We start from the raw sequence: 16,561 nt of genomic DNA on the forward strand, positions 1-16,561 counted from the left end.
TTCTAAATTCCAATTTCTAAATAGAAATCGCATTTTTCTACCTTTAAAAACGAAAAAGAAGTAACCGAGTATTTAAATGACAATTTATAAATAAATCTAGATAATATATTACATAGATAAACTCATTCTCAGTAAACATCCCTTTAATATCGCACACACTTACACTTGTACTCCTGTGCATGTTTAAAACACTCCGGTTCTCAAGCTGTAACAATTAATTAACCAACATTGTTAACCTTTTTAATAATCATGTTCATATTACATGAGACGTGCACTGAACAACGTACAATAGATTAAAGTTCAGGAACGTGTCACAGTCGTCTTAAATTCATTGAACTTCAAATAAAAAGGGTATTTCACCTGCAGTTACAATCTATTTATAAATTATCAGAAACACGGATTGCTTATTTTTAACAAAGAACAATTACTAGTAAATAACAGCGTTAAAATCCCCCAGTCATGTTTATTTCTTAATTAAATCTTAAGAACAATTAAATAACAGCGATAAAATCCCCCAGTCATGTTTTATTCTTAATTAAATCTTATGATTATGTAATTTTAATAACATTGATCAGTAAATAATCAATAAGGTCATCGGAAACTATTAGTAGTTTTATTAATTTCTGTGATAGGAATGGGGTACAATAACATTGATGAATAATATTAGACGTGCAGTGTACCTTTCAAATGTAATCAAATTACATTTTTGATTACATTAATTTCTTTCATGACAAAAATTTAAGTACTAAATGGCCATATATAATCAAAAATTTAAAAAGCACTTATCAAGAAGTTATATATGCACATTTTACACGTGTGACGTTATTTTTGTGAAATCCCCCCCCCCCCCCCCCCAATCTACAATATTTTTTTAAAAATCACAAATCAAGACTTTTGCTTAAAGCTGACATGAATTCATAAATACGCAGTCCCTTTTATCTCCGACTACCGCCATATTAGCTGCCGATTTCTGTTGTTCTGCTCATCGCTACACATCCCCTATAAAAGACCGATAGCATTTTTCATGCTTCATCGCATTCAGGTATCTCATACACCCCAACCCGTTATATTGGACGAAAAGACTTGTAGAAACGCGTTTTGAACAAAAATAATATGGCAACCACTGCAATGGCAAGGAATATCCTATCAACGACGAAACAACACAGACTGAAATCCAGGCATACATATTTCAAATATCCTCGATAATTGTAGACCGTTTTCATGTGTGTTTTTCATGTGTGTAACACCGCACATGCGCAGACAACACACTGTGACAGATCGTTAAATGTCAAAGATCGCATGGGTTTTAGAAATTGGGCGGTTTTTTAAGAAACCGATGAAAACGTTGTTACATTCTTGGATTTACTATCATTAATTTTATCTACTGTGTCGGATGTAGTGCCGCCGGGTTTTTCAAAAAGATGCAGATGTTATGCATCCTATATGAAAGACACACGTGTTCGATATGCATGCGTTTGCGAAGTAAGGCAACACTATCTGTTTGAAAAAATACGGATACCTTGGAAATTCTTTAAAAGAATAAATTTATTTTGTGTTGTGTTGATTGTAGTTTCCTTTATTCTTTATTACAAACATTTTACTACAATGTGTAGTTCATGCATTCAGAAATCCGTGCAACATGAATGCCTCGATCGGAAAGCAACCAACTGTAACCTTCTCAAGCGGAATATATACCCCAGTGGCAGTAGAGGAACGTTCAAAACTATTATGGCGACCAAATACTCTTATGAATTCATGTCAGCTTGAAATGATTATAATCTATCAAAATAAGAATTTACCATGTTTATACCTACAATGTACACTGGGTATCGGACAGGAGATCATGCAGGCTGGATTAAGATTTAATCCAATGTGCACGTTTGTATCTTTGAATAGGGATTTGTTTTCTATAAATTTTACCCGAGACAAGCAGCATTTCATTTAAAGAGTATTCTCTTTAGCAGTCAGGATGAAGATACTAGCTTTTTCATTTCTTTTAATATGTGAGTATAGTGTTTGTTTGAATATGCTGAGAGGAGGATGGGGATTAGTTTATTCGTGTTTACGTTTTCAAATACATGAAAGTTTACGCGATTAAAACAATTCTGAGAGAAAAAAAGAAAGAGTTTTATTTCCGTTGTTAACGTAGTAACATTGAAGTACATCAGAAAGTATAATTATCTATTGGATATATTTTAATCTTTTTAGTGCTTGTCGTTTTTGTCTAAAATTCTTTGTAATGAATTTAAATTACCTTTCTTTTTCTCTCTCAAAAATTGTCGAAAAAACAAATAAAAAGAATTTATTTTCTCTCCTTCATATGGGGATAAATAGAATTGGGTTAAAATTCTCTTTAAAATTTTTACATGTATTTATGTAACTTGAAAAGCTGGGATTTGACTTGCTTTCTTTTTACAACTCTTAGGACATACATTATATACCCCACATTCGCTTAATCAACTTTACTTTCGAATAATTTTCATTCATTAATACGGGCCGCCGGAAGGCGGTCCGTTATTTGATACACATTTAAATATTGTTACTGCGTTTCTGCGGGATAGTTCTTTTTTAATAGAATTAATACTATGCTTATTTTTATGAATTAAACGTAAATTTGCATATAGAAATATGTTTTATGCCTTTTAGAAAATATCACATATTTTTTGTTTTATTTTACTCGTAAATGAAAAGTAGGTCATACTTACTAGATTGTCGTATTTGGCGCGTTTATATCGAGACTATAATCTATTCGGAAAATTTCGGAGTTCTTCATTCTTTTCAAAACAATGCATCAGGATCGGTATGCGGGACATACTAAAGATCTGAAATACGAAAGACCTGAATGTCATTAAATTTTATATAAATGATACATTTGAATTTCTATGTGCCGTGTCAAATAAAATGACTATATAATGCATTAAGTTTTCATTCAATACAATGCAACAACAAAAAAAACACCAAAAAAATGGTTTGAAATACATAATCTCCAAGAGAAAAATGATAAGTTGAACTTTTTATTAGAGTAATGTAAAAATCAATGTGTTCTCCATTACTTCATACTATGGCAATGATCATACAATTTCCGTTAGAAATGCTTACAGTAACGAAATCGATTCTTTATGATAACAGTAAAATGTTAAACTTCAAAACAAGTTGCTGAAAGTATATTAAAATTTACCATACAAATTAGTACAACCAACTCTTTTTTTCTTCTTTGTGGTGTGTTTTTATGTAAACAACCAATGATTTATACAACAATTATATTTTTTGCGGCCCATTTGACGCTTGCGTCAATATGATTTCTTGTTAATGTTTTTAGATACAATAGCTCAATCAGGATCATTTGCTATATATCATTTTAAAAAAATTTAAGTACCTAGTTGAAGAAAGGAATGAATTATTTTAGTGAACGAAAATGAGAAATCATCATCAATTGACCTACGGTAAAGCGCATGCGAATCTTTCTTTTCCAACCGTGATGTTACACCTTAAAAGGGCATGGTCACGATTTTGGTCAATTTTTTATATTTCCGATTTTAATGTTTACGGTGCTTCAGTAAGGCATTTTATAGGAAACCACAATTTGAGTAGCATTCGTTAAGTTATAAGCAAGTTTAAGAGCTTTCAGTTCTTTGATATGTAAACAAAGCTTTAAAAATTTGTTTACATTTTGTATGTTGAATTAAAAATTCCTGTTTTAGACCTAAAGTTAAAACGTTAGGAATTGTTTATTTATGCTTAAAATTAATTAATAAATAGAAGACAAATCAGCTTGAAACTGATACTAGTATATTGAACCTATGTAAACAAAAACAAGGCAGAAGCCTTGTTTACATGACAAAAAGTTGTGAGCTCTGTATCTTGCATATAACTCTACAACTGACTCTCAAATTTCATTTATTTACTAAAAATGCATTCCTAAAGCATTGTAAATAATAAACACAGAAAATGGAATTTGACCAAAATCGTGACCATGTCCCTTTAAAGTTATCCTAGTTATGGGGAAATACTCTAAGTCCCTTTAAAGTTATCCTAGTTATGGGGAAATACTCTAAAGTGCAGAAATTTAATTCTGTGGATCACACAAGTAAAAGTGAACGACTGTTATTTGGAGGTAATGAGAGGGTTGTGATCTCGAATTTAATCTTTGTGTAAATTTTGCTGCTTGTTGTTGCTTTTGCAAAATGATATTTTTGATAAAAGTTTCAAATCAAACTAAATGTATGTGGAAATATAAAAGCCTTTTGTCACAAAGTAGCCACTATGAATTATTCACAAGGTTTTGGTTTTTTAAGTACCCCTGGTTTTAGAATAATCATATAACTTAAAGATTTTTCTCTTCCTAATATATGTACATATCCAGTAGGAAAACGTATTGCAAGTATCTCAAATAAATAATGAGGTTTTTCCTATTGAAATCGTGAAAAAAAATTGGCATTGGCCTATTGCATGCCGTTAATCCGCTGCAATAAATTCGCCGTTCTGAAAGGTCAATAGGAGTCAATGATTTGCTTCATACAAATATTACAATTTAAATGTTACTCGGACTCCGGCGCTGCAAAAAGGGGACCAGGGCGTGCGGCCCCTTGTATGGCTAGGTCATCATTATATAGGTTCATTGATTGCATGTTACTCAAGTGACCAGTGTGGCCCTTGTCGAACTCTTTTGTATAATTTCCCTTTAGTGTAAATGAAATAAAAATTTTGTTTAAACTACGTGCGACAACGCCTCTTACGTTTTTATATAGGTTCATTGATTGCATGTTTCTCAAGTGACCAACGTGGCTCTTTTTGAACTGTTTTGTATAATTTTCCTTTAGTGTAATTGAAAAAAATTGTTGTTTAAACTACGTGTGACAAAGCCTCTTACGTTTTGATACATTGATTTCGAGAATGCTTTACATAGTTTAAATTTTGTTCAAGAGGGTTGGATGGTCGTGGCTGTTTTCAGAGTGTATTGTTCTTCTTTAGCAGAGGAAGTCTATGTTTAAAATATTGTTTTAGGAATTTATCGAAAATTAAAAAAATAAGACAGCAATTTTTGAAAAATGATTATAGTTACATTAAACAAGATCATGCAGTCTTGCAAAAATTTGTTTACAACGTTTCCTTCGACAGTTTTTCGTCCAGGCGATGCAGCATATTCGTACGGACTGGAGAACGACCTTAGAACTCTCCTCTTTACCACCAACAGTTATAACAGATTCACCCGACCACTTCTCAACGTTCAAATAAGCGCTCAACTGAATATCATGAGTCTAAATTCTCTGGTACAGTAGAGGTTATAACACATTTTCCATTTCCAATAGATTTTCAAGTTTTGTCATTGAAACAGTATTAATGAATATGTAAAGTGTATACTTGAATTTGTTTTTGGCAGAGTATGAAAGATCAAATGATGACATTGGCAGGATATTTTACGTTGGTAAGTTCAAGTATCATTACATCATGCCCTTGAAATGATCGGTAGCAAACAAAATCATGTCTTATCCCAACACTTTACCGACTTAGGTACAGGCTAGTGTTAAACCCATTATCACAAAATTTGTTTCAGCCTTATTCGTTTTCTGCATTTGTAGATTTTGTAATACAAGTAGCATTATATGTTGGATGAAGAAACAAGTTTTTTCGCTCCAGGAATGGTCTGATGCTCGCCTGGACTGGAGTACAAACCCGACATACAACTCTGACGTCCCAGTAATTTACACTTCACAGGATTATGTGTGGATTCCATCGCTTGTCGTTTCAAATTCGTAAGCATAACATACTAGTACTGCATCGTTAGACGTTTAAACGTGGCGTTACTGATGACGTTTGATTATTCGGCTTTACGATACACTTAAAAAAGTATTGAAGCAGCCACGGGTAGGAGAGAGCTTTGTGGACCCCGGGCCTTGGTCTGATACCATGAATATATTAATGCTATGCCGAGAACTAAATACCATTAAAATTGAAAGCGATATATTTATAAACATTTTTTTGTCATTTTAGACCGATTTTCTTGTGTATATATCGAGTACGCGTTTTCATGGTCGTTGCCCAAAAAAATCAAAAGTCGATACATTTGGTATGACATTTGTAAATTCGTTTTGTTCCTAATATAGTGGTACGATTTAAAATACATTTATTGATATATTTTTAGTCCCTTACCGGTTTCACCGGAGGGGACTATAGCTTTCCTCTGCGTCCGTCAGTCCGTCTGTCTGTCCGTCCGTCAGTCCGTCTGTCTGTCCCACTTCAGTTTTCCACACTTTTTTCTTTATGCATTTGAGGAATAATATGAAACTTGCTGAACAGCTTCAAAATGTCAAACTACAGATCAAGTTTACACTTTTGTAGCGTCTAATTGACATATTTTCGAGAAAATTATTTTTTTATATTCCAATTTTTTAATGTTCGGGTTCGTTATCGGGTTCGGTGAGTACCTGAATAAACGAGGTCAGTATGTAGTCAGTAACTAGCTTATCTTTTAAAAAGATTGGTGAGCTAGCGCCTTGGCCATTCTAAAACACAGAAGCAGATTTCTAAAACATTGGTTTGAATTCATGAATCTATTAATTAACAATAAGAAGGCACAGTGGTGTACTGGAATTGTGCTGTCCAGAGTGGGGTCTCAATTTAGAATTGTGAATCTAGAGTGGGCTTCACGTCCGCAATGGCATAGCTTATTGACTGTGCCTTAAGGATGTTGTTTACTCAGGGTTTGAGTTCTCAAATCCGGATTGTTAAAAAGTCCAATTTCATGAGAAAAATTTGTTTTAAATACAAAAAGTATTTATGAAATAAATTATAATTGACATAACAATCAACATTTTTACTAAATAATGGAATTAGGCTCAGACAAAGTTTAACTTTTAGCAAAACAGAGGAAATTCGGACTAAATTTTCCAGATTTTGGCAGATTTTGTTTTCCACTTAAATATTTTTGGTAGTTCTGTAATATTTAAAGTTAAGATTTTATTTGTTAGTCTACATAATTTTGCTTATTTTTTGTTGGTTTTATCTTGCTTTTTCGTTTTGATAATCGAATGGCACACACTACAAAAATATTGAAAAATGCCTAAAAATGATAAAAGACACAATATCTCAAAATTTTGATCATTGACCTCATATAAATTTTATGCCAGCAGAGAAAGGTCAATATACTTCGTTTAATGCTATAAATGTTTTAGCATTATCATCATCCAGTTTTTTGTTATATTGAATCAAAAATGGGTAGTAATTTGAAAACTGATAGAGGAAATTCGGACTAGAATATCTATAAAAATTGTGAATGAAAACTTTATGCTTTGTATCTATTTAATGTCTCTACCATTAATAAACTGTATTTCATTTGTTAAAGAGTTAAGAAATTTGTATTATTTTCACAATTAAGAAAACCTCAATCATAGTGTAAAATTTTTATGGATTTTTCTTAAATTTTCAAAAAATAGTACATGGCCATTAACTCAAAAAGTAGGTCATTGACCTACTTTTTTGAAAGTGAAGAAAAACACTACCATGTAAGGTATATAACACACAATAGTTGGTTTTTCATTATCATCAGTGGAATTTTTTTTTCATTCTGGGTAAACGTCATCCTTAATCATTATGTTTCAATTTCGAGGTGAACATTTTCAAGAACCATTGGTACTGTTGTGTAGCAATCGTATCTTCTCGGGCCTTTCCGGCAAGTTCGGAATACATATCCGAGGTTGTTTTCCGAGCTTGAATGAATTTAAGATAAAGCTAGCCATTTATTATTAAATATTTAAAATAACTTTGCATTACAAGACCTAAGCTATTGTTACTTTTTTGACATTTTCAATAAAACAAAAAAACTTCATGTGATGATGATATAAAACGAAATTCAAATGGTACAGTTTATCTCCAGTAGTACAGTATTCCCAGAATCCCCTACTATGGAGTCGAGCATGCGTATTCCAGTGAAAAAGACTAACGTAGTTGCTAGCGCTCGAGAGCGCTAGCAATAATATCGTGCGTTACTTGTACCATTCCTTTTCCTGTACCAATTCTTTTATCATTTCTAACAAACAAATAAATTCTATAAAATAGTGTCAAGCATTGTGTTGTAAATTTAATCGGCAGGGGTTTTTTGTAGTATTATTACAATCGGGTTCGTTGTCGGGTTGGACTGTTTAACTGTTTCGTTTGATTCGGGGTACAGAAGACGGTAAGAAATGATATTGTGCATAACAGTGCATTGTTTTCACAAATTTTTACCAGCGAATACAGAATAGACTTGGCAAAATTACAGGAGATGAAATAAAGAGTATTATTTTACCTATTTCCTATTTAATTTCTATATCAACTATATAGTTTTAATTTCCTCTGTTCTTTTATCTCTGATTAAAGCATGACATCTCGCTCTGAAATAGTTGTGTGCTTGGAACCTTTCATAGAATAATACAAACCGGTAGGGGACGTGTATTGCTTATGCAATACTCTCAGAATGCTTGTTTTATTTTACATTAAAGATGTGTCTAAAACAATATCATCTTTTCCCCCTTAGCAAGTTTACTATAAATTGCTTTACTGATAATCATTGATGGCGCAGTCGGCAAAAATAATGACTATGGCATTTTTTCAGTCTTTTTTAAAAAATCAACTCAGTATTTATATCAAAGGTCTTTTTATTGTCACATATTTACAATTTTTCAGTGTTTTGATACACTATACGTATCGATGTTGTAGTCCAATAAATGCAAATGACGTATAATTGGGGCGCAAGTGGGGTTTCTTTCCTCTGTCCTAAAATCATTTTTGCAAAAGAATCTAGCTAGGCTTAGAATATGATTTTGATTTGTGTAACATGGGATTTCCTTTGACAAAAAATACAGTTCAACTGAATCAGAGTGAAGTAACTCTTATACTAGTATACCCAAATTATCGAAAAATAATTCAAATTCAAAAGAAATGCACTCTTTTTTATATTCATCAAATTGTGGATTTAGGAAATGAACGGGATTGTGTTAATTGATAAGTTTCAAATCAATTCATTGGTTGTATATCTGATTAACCTGTTTACAATGTACAACAATACACATTTTAATCTATCATAATACAATCATTAGGTCAAATCGATTAATGTACAATAGATGACATCTTTATTCGCCTTTATTTAAAAGAATTTCAATATTACATTTAGTATTATATACATGTATATATTATCCAGTGTGGTCCCATTAATAAAAATTTTGTTATCATCTAATTCTCATATAAATCATGATCATTTATCTTCTCACGCTCAATAATTGTTGATGTTTTTGCTATTATAATGTCAACTGAAATGGATAACTCTGTAAGCAACAGAATCCATTGTTTGACTTTGATAGTGACTTCAAGACCTATCTATATATATCAAGGGTACTTGTCGAAACAAATCGAATGTCATCAACTTATAAACAGCTCATTATACCCCTAGCAAACGAAGTTTGGAGGAGGTATATAGGAATCACATTGTCCGTCCGTCTGTCTGTGCAAAATGCCCGGTCCATATCTGATGTAGAGACTTCACACAAAGATTGCTCATGACCTGACAATTTGACACGAAGCTTGCTTGTGTCCGGCCACATGAGATAAATTTTTAGATTCTCATCAACGCCAACCTCTCTGAAAATGGCCTGCCGTGATGTATTTTTTTAATTGTGTCGAAAAAAAAATTTGGCTCGGTATACCAAAAATTCCAAGCATTTAATAGAGCTTGACATGTGGATTATTGTTTTTATTGTTTTCATTAATGTTTGTTATCATAAGGATGCAAATGTTTTCATTCATAAACAGTTGATTTGAAATGAAATGGAATTTAAGGAATAGTAATTGGTTTTTATATTCGTATTAGCATTTACAATTTGAAAAAAAAAAAATAGAGTTGTTGTTATTTATAGAACATGGGCGGTGATATAGATAGCATTCATTATTTTTCATAATAGAAAAATACTTCAGTTGTGATTTTTTTTCTCAGCGAAGGTATCATTTATGAATTTGCTCACGCTACCTTTAGTTTAAAACTATTTCCATTGACTGTCACAATAAAATAAGTAAGAAAGGTAACACAACTTAGTTTTGTATTCAGCAATTTTCATTGTGTGTGCAGTTTAATTAAACATTAAGTTTTTAACCTGTTGATTTATTTTAACCTGGCATTCAAATACATGAATTTCTTTAATTAATTTCATACAAATTATAACTATTGAATAAAATACAATTTAAAAACGTCATATGCTATTGCAAGCTCATAAATAATCTTTGGATTTCAGAGTTGACGATCTTGCGGTTATTAGCGATAACACGGTTGTCATCCGCGTAACCAATGATGGTACCCTCAACTGGACCCCAGGTGGTGTGTACCAGACCCAGTGCTCAACGGACGTCACATACTATCCCTTTGACACCCAGGTCTGTAGCGTAATTCTCTCCACATGGGGATACACAAGTACCGAAATCACTCTCAACAGTACAGGAGTGGATTTATCTTATTATGAACCTGACGGGGAGTGGGAGTTTATATCTAACAGCGTAACGACGACCACGCGTACGTCAGGACAGAACAGCATGCCACAGGTTTCTTTTGAAATGACATTTAAGCGAAGACCCGTCTATCAGGTCATGAATACGATCCTTCCAATGATGCTCTTGGGCTTACTTATTTGCTTTGTATTTCATCTTCATCCTGATTCCGGAGGGAAGATTGGGTATTCTCTCACTACACTCCTCGCCTTTGCAGTATACCTTACGATCGTGTCTGCTGATATGCCAACTACTTCCCTTCACACGGCTTATCTTTGTGAGTTTTTAAATTATTTTTCATCTTGAAATTATATCAAGGAGGAGTTTTATGACATTTTTACAATAGTTCTTCTCTTTATCAAACTGTTTTTAATGGGTAACAATGCAAAAAACATTGAGAGGCCTAACTGACATTTTTCCCGAAATAATTCCTTTTACCGTCAGTTGTAGGTGCTCCAAATGAGAGCAATAAAACATGGCGTCTTTCTTCTCTTTACAGCTGTATACCTGGTCATTATGCTCTTTTTGGGAGTGTCAGCAGTTCTGCTTTCTCTGTTTATCATCAATTGTCACCATACCAAAGAAGACAAACCAATTCCAAACTACATCGAAAACCTTTGCTCTGCCTTGAAAAAAATTACGTGCAGTAATTGCTGCAAGAAAAATGTCGTAAATGATATGGAAAAAAGTGAAAAGTTGGAAACTGAAAGAACGGCTATTGACGCATTTCAACCGGAACTTACATGGTCGGAAGTGGCTACAAATTTAGACCGATTTTTTTTTAAGTTATATTTGATCATCTTCTTTGGGCTGACCATCATTGTGCTCTTGATACTTGTTATTCACTACTACATTGTCTAATACCGATAATTCATTACACCAAGTGAGCACATCATAGATATATAACTTAATTACAGTAAGGATATTTGGAATTCCGATATTAAGTTTTCTTTGATCACAAATGTTTCTCAAAGACTCTCTTTCATCTTGGTGTAGTAGAATTTAAAATCATGTTTGTCTCAATATTCAAATGTCTCAATTATTCAACTGGGGGTCATATAGAGTTTCTGAGTAAGGATATTTATGTTTGTGAAATGTGGCCTTTATATTTTAATCAATGGCTAGTAACAAATCAACTGCGACAAGTTGTTTGTCTTTTCATATGGGCTCAATGCTGTATGACATTTACAATGACTATTCGTGGCCTTATGAATTTTAACCATTGCTGGTATTCTTATTGGAGATGTCTCAAAACCTACTAGAGATAGGTGAAATTATAATGAACATAAATGTACCTCACACAGTGATTTTTTAATCATTACCCAAAATCTGTTATTGAAATCAAAGAAGGCTTAAAGTTCAGACTATATATGACATGGGCCTAAAATGGCCCCCTAAAATGAACATTAGCATTTTACTATAATTCTTTGTTTCCTTAGTACAGATATGTATGTGATGTGGTTACATAATATTCATTTTGGTTCAAGTGCCAACAATTTAGAAATATGACATTGTAAAGACAACCTTTTCCCGCCATTTTTTGCATTTTTAGCATAAAACTGCTTGTTTCAAGTTTTCCTTCCGAGAACATAGAGCGCATGCTTGAATAACAAAATATTTTAATCAGAGATGTATCTAGCCAAGACTAATAAGTGACAAAAAAAATTCTTGTTCAAGCATTCGCTCTATATTTCCCATTCATAAATAGATGAGAAAAATGTCAATTTTTGGCTGATTTTGATTGAATTATGGAAATCGCATCGCGTCACTTCTGACGTCATAAACTGCCGGTGAGTGCAAATAAATCAAATAAATAGATGGAAAATATATTTGATATCTACCCCTCCAAAAAAATAAGTACACATTTTATTGTACCCGAAACACTTAAAAAATGGCAAATTATGGTGGCCAAATTTAACTCTTATCATATATATATATATATCTTTGGAAATTTACCACGCAAAACTAAGAGAATAATAATAAACAATGTTACATTTCATGCTTTAACTATACGAGCATCAGCCAGATGAACGGGTAATATAATATTGATCTTCAACAAAATCTTCAAAAGTAATGCTATGAATTCTTACAATATCAAGCAACTTTTCAAAAAAAATCAAATTATAAGGTTTTCTTAATCTACGGTTCATTTCCTAATATGTCATTTCTTTTCACTGTACTTTATGAAAACCTAGGTATTCGAAGAGAAAAGACAAGTTATTGTGAGAATGTTAGTAAAGTTTACAATCTATTCGTATTCAAATTATAAAATAAAATTCTATGAACATAATAAATGTCTTCCTGTTTATTCGCATTTTTCTAGACTTCTTTATATTCGTCCCAAATTTGTTGAAACGCCCTTCAAAAACAATATCTACTCCGGATTGTGGGAGTATTGAGCTTTAACGAAAATACCGGGGTAATGTACAAAAATGCAACATCCAAATTACAAACCCACTTATTTCACAATAAGTCGAGCTTTATCATCAACTTTTTTTGGGTTTAACAATACAAGCATTACTGAATTCGTAAATAAACAATCAAAGCAATGGCCAAATCATCATTTAATTTGCAAACAGCATAATAAATCTTAATTAAAGCCCTTTTTCTAGAACTAGGCAAATAGAGATCAATTTAAAATTCTACACATCATATGAATAAAATGGCACTAGGCTATACTTTATTTGAATACATTCACATTTTCCAGTGTTTTTGCCTGTAATAACACTACGTATCGATTTTGTACTATATAACCCATAACTTCAAATGAAGTCAAATTGAGGCACCAGCGGGGTTTGCTTACTTATAATTAAATATTTAATCGTACGATGGTTTAAAATTATATAAATATAAGTAATATGGAATCATTCTTTGAATATCATAAGGTGATAATTTCTGTCGGGGCGTGATCAAATCTATCATAATGCCCTTCGGGCTTTACTAAATTTGATAACGCCCCGACCAATATTACAACGTCATAATATCCAAAGAATGATTCCTTATAAACATGTCTCGAATTTTTCTAAAAAGAAAAAAAAACCAACCCAAAGAGGTTTTAACCGCATTGCAATTCAACCTATCAATAATTCTGCTTGTAAGTGTTTATAAAATATCTTCGCATTGTAACACATGGGCCACTGGAGTTATAAAAATAGTATATTAGACAAAGTTGTATGCAAGTTTTGTTTTTTACGACCATCATATTTCAGGTCCTTTTTAATAACATATTTCTCAGTAATATAAGTAAATGCAAGGTTCACAGTGCTGCAGAACAAAAAGGGGTTTTTACCCCAATTATAGCTTGTGACAGTGTACGGCATTTAACCCAACTGCAATGTTTGTAGCCACTATATTGTGGTGTATGTACTAAACATGCGTGATACTAAGGTGGCGACATTGCAGTGCGCGGGTTTTTTCTGCAATGATCGCTACCTTCATAGCCGGCATGAATCATCTAAGAAAGCAGTTTATTGTTTATATTTATATATAATTATTTTAAAAATAAATAAACTGATTTTAAAGAAAGAAAGTAAAATAAACTTGATTATTATTAACCTAAATCAGTATGTGAGTTAAAAGAATCAACCAAATTGTCTCCCATGGGAAATTGAGTCTGACGTCATTATGAAGACTCGTATTTCGTGCAGTCGGTAATTTTCCTTTGGTGGTCGATGAAGATTTCGACCAATCGATAAAAGGGGTGTGTAGATTTCTGTCCTGTCAGTTTCTACAGAGCTATTTGTAAATTTCCTTACGGAATAGAGAGACTCGTACATGGAGGATGTAAATATTTATTGTTGAAGATTCTTCGATGGAAATTTATTTCTGATCGGAATGGAAAAAGACGCATGGGTTTACATAAATATTCTTTAAATGAAGGTTTAGCAGAAGTTTTAAGAACATTTTATTTAATTGATAAAATATAAGTGCGAATAGTAGGGTCGAAGGGGAATATTCAGAATAAACAACAAAATGTTGTTCATAGAAGTAATCCAAAACAGCTGCATACAAACCGATTATTTATGTGTAGTAAAAGCTCATTTGACGTTACTCTAGGATAATGCATAGCTGCAGGTCCGTAGCTCCCGGTCTGAAAAGAATTCGGATGGACGAACTGGGAGCTACAATAGTTGGCCATAATTTAGTTCCCTCTAACAACAAAGTTAAAATGACTAGGCAGACATATATAGTACTTTGTATTATATCCTAGAATATGAAATATTCTTGCAATTTACTTGTCTAACGATGTAAAGGCTCGCATTCAATATAAAGTGAGACTAATCGAAATGTCAACATCGTTTTTGACCTTTGTAACTGTATTATTAGCATTTTTCCCACATAATTTTAATGATATTAATGTCTGAACAGTATGTAAGCCAAAATATGTGTTGATACTGTCTTTCTGCTCTGTTTAATTGGGCCTAGAAATCTTGTTATCTTTTGTAAACAAACTATTGGCTATTTGTGAAGTGAAGAACAATTACTGATGAGAAGCAGTCTACTTACAGTTTTATTCATCACATTATACTTTGGTGTTGCTTTAAGTCAAGCTGTTTGATTTTTGAACGCATGTTTTTGTAACTTCCACTTCAAGTTACGAGTTTACCATTACTCCGGTCTTCCGTATTTTCAAACTTTACATAATAGTTTCGGCTGTTAATTCCGTTGATCCTTCTAGTTTTATTTATGTAAAAATCCCAAATCTGACATCTGTATTACGACTTGTTTCTGTCTTTCCATACTTTTTCTGTGGTTCGTCGCCATGTTGTTGTGCAGACGATAAATGTTTACCGAAGGGGAATAACTCCAAAAATAAAATTGGCAAAAGCAGAATGAAAGTCGGAGAATCATTGAACACATTTTTAAATTATGGCAATCAAAGAATAATATGCTTTATTTTCTTTTAAAATGTACCTTACAGAAAAAAATGTTACGGCGGCCATTTTGGGAACTACATGTAAATAATGGTCAACTACTGTACAGTGCCTCCCATAGTAAAAAAAAAAAAACTGCAATTTACGGCGCACAAAAAATTGCGTTAGTTTTGGATTGATTCGCCTTATTTTTACACAAATTCTGTAAAAACAATTAGTACCATAAAATTCTTCAGACAATTTACTACTGATATTGTTACTTTACTTGCCTCAGATTTTCTTGCTATTATAACCGACCTCGGAAAATAAAGTATCAGAGGCAAGTGAAGTGACGATATCTGTAGTTAATTGTCTGAGGAATTTTTTGGAATCAAATTATTGTACAGAATTATGCTCGAAAATGAGATTAATCAGTCCAAAACAAGCGCAATTTTTTGTGCGCCGTAAATTGCAGTTTTTTATAGTCTGTCCCAGGTTCTCGGTTCCGGGATATTTTGACAATTTTTAATAAATGTCAGAGAATTTTTTAGTAAAATGAATAAAATTAAACGCTAACAAAAATTTCCAAACAAAATAACAGGTAACTGACCGCATAAATGTTCCCTTAGTTATGTATGAGCCGATTTTCAAAGTCTACGGGACTTTACGATGTTAATTTCGGCCATTGCTGCCAAGCGTACGAGGGAGTAGTTATTATTTTTCATGCGCTTTAAAATAAATCGAAAAAAAAATAAAACATAATGTTTTATTTAATCTGTGCAAATATAAATGATAATTTAGCTATTTAGCGAGTCTGTTAGTTATCCTTTTGTAAATTCTAAGTCAGGAAAACATAAATCCGAGTGTGATGCAGTACAACTAATGATGACCTATATATCGATACGTATAAGTTACGATGCGCTGACATTTTAAGCATGATAAGTGACTGTTGGGACTGTGAACGTTGCAATGACAGCGCAACTGGAAAGCTTTTTACAAAGGTATGTTAATATTTTGTTCTATGTATCGTAAATGGTTTAATAGTAAGAGCAGTCATAATACTTCAGTTGTAACTTGTTTATAAATGAATCTGCAGTGCGAAAGCGAAAGTAGGGTAGCCCTGTGAGTTTTTGTTGAACACATACAGCTAAATTAATCACTTAATATATTAAACAGGAATAGATTGAAATCCTCACAAA

The 16,561-nt window shown here is 32.5% G+C and overlaps 1 protein-coding gene across 1 annotated transcript; it reads left to right on the forward strand.

The window, feature by feature from the left end:
• Positions 1-1,841: 1,841 nt before the first annotated feature.
• Positions 1,842-12,805, forward strand: LOC128164791 (acetylcholine receptor subunit beta-like). Its single transcript, XM_052828778.1, has 6 exons — positions 1,842-2,003; positions 5,119-5,270; positions 5,381-5,425; positions 5,638-5,753; positions 10,260-10,786; positions 11,009-12,805. Exons 1-6 carry the CDS (start codon positions 1,970-1,972, stop codon positions 11,368-11,370), a joined length of 1,236 nt encoding a protein of 411 aa, XP_052684738.1. The 5' UTR covers positions 1,842-1,969; the 3' UTR covers positions 11,371-12,805.
• Positions 12,806-16,561: the final 3,756 nt, after the last annotated feature.

Source organism: Crassostrea angulata, chromosome 10, assembly GCF_025612915.1.
Source record: "Crassostrea angulata isolate pt1a10 chromosome 10, ASM2561291v2, whole genome shotgun sequence".
In the NCBI taxonomy this organism is placed as follows: Eukaryota; Metazoa; Mollusca; class Bivalvia; order Ostreida; family Ostreidae; genus Magallana; species Magallana angulata.

What these genes read in the sequence shown, in the direction of transcription:
- LOC128164791 (XM_052828778.1), top strand. Translation starts at nt 1,970, where the DNA reads ATGAAGATACTAGCTTTTTCATTTCTTTTAATAT. An exon ending in TCATGAGTCTAAATTCTCTG is followed by an intron (nt 5,271 to 5,380) that starts GTACAGTAGAGG and finishes TGTTTTTGGCAG; the next exon opens with AGTATGAAAGATCAAATGAT. An exon ending in CCTTCACACGGCTTATCTTT is followed by an intron (nt 10,787 to 11,008) that starts GTGAGTTTTTAA and finishes TTCTCTTTACAG; the next exon opens with CTGTATACCTGGTCATTATG.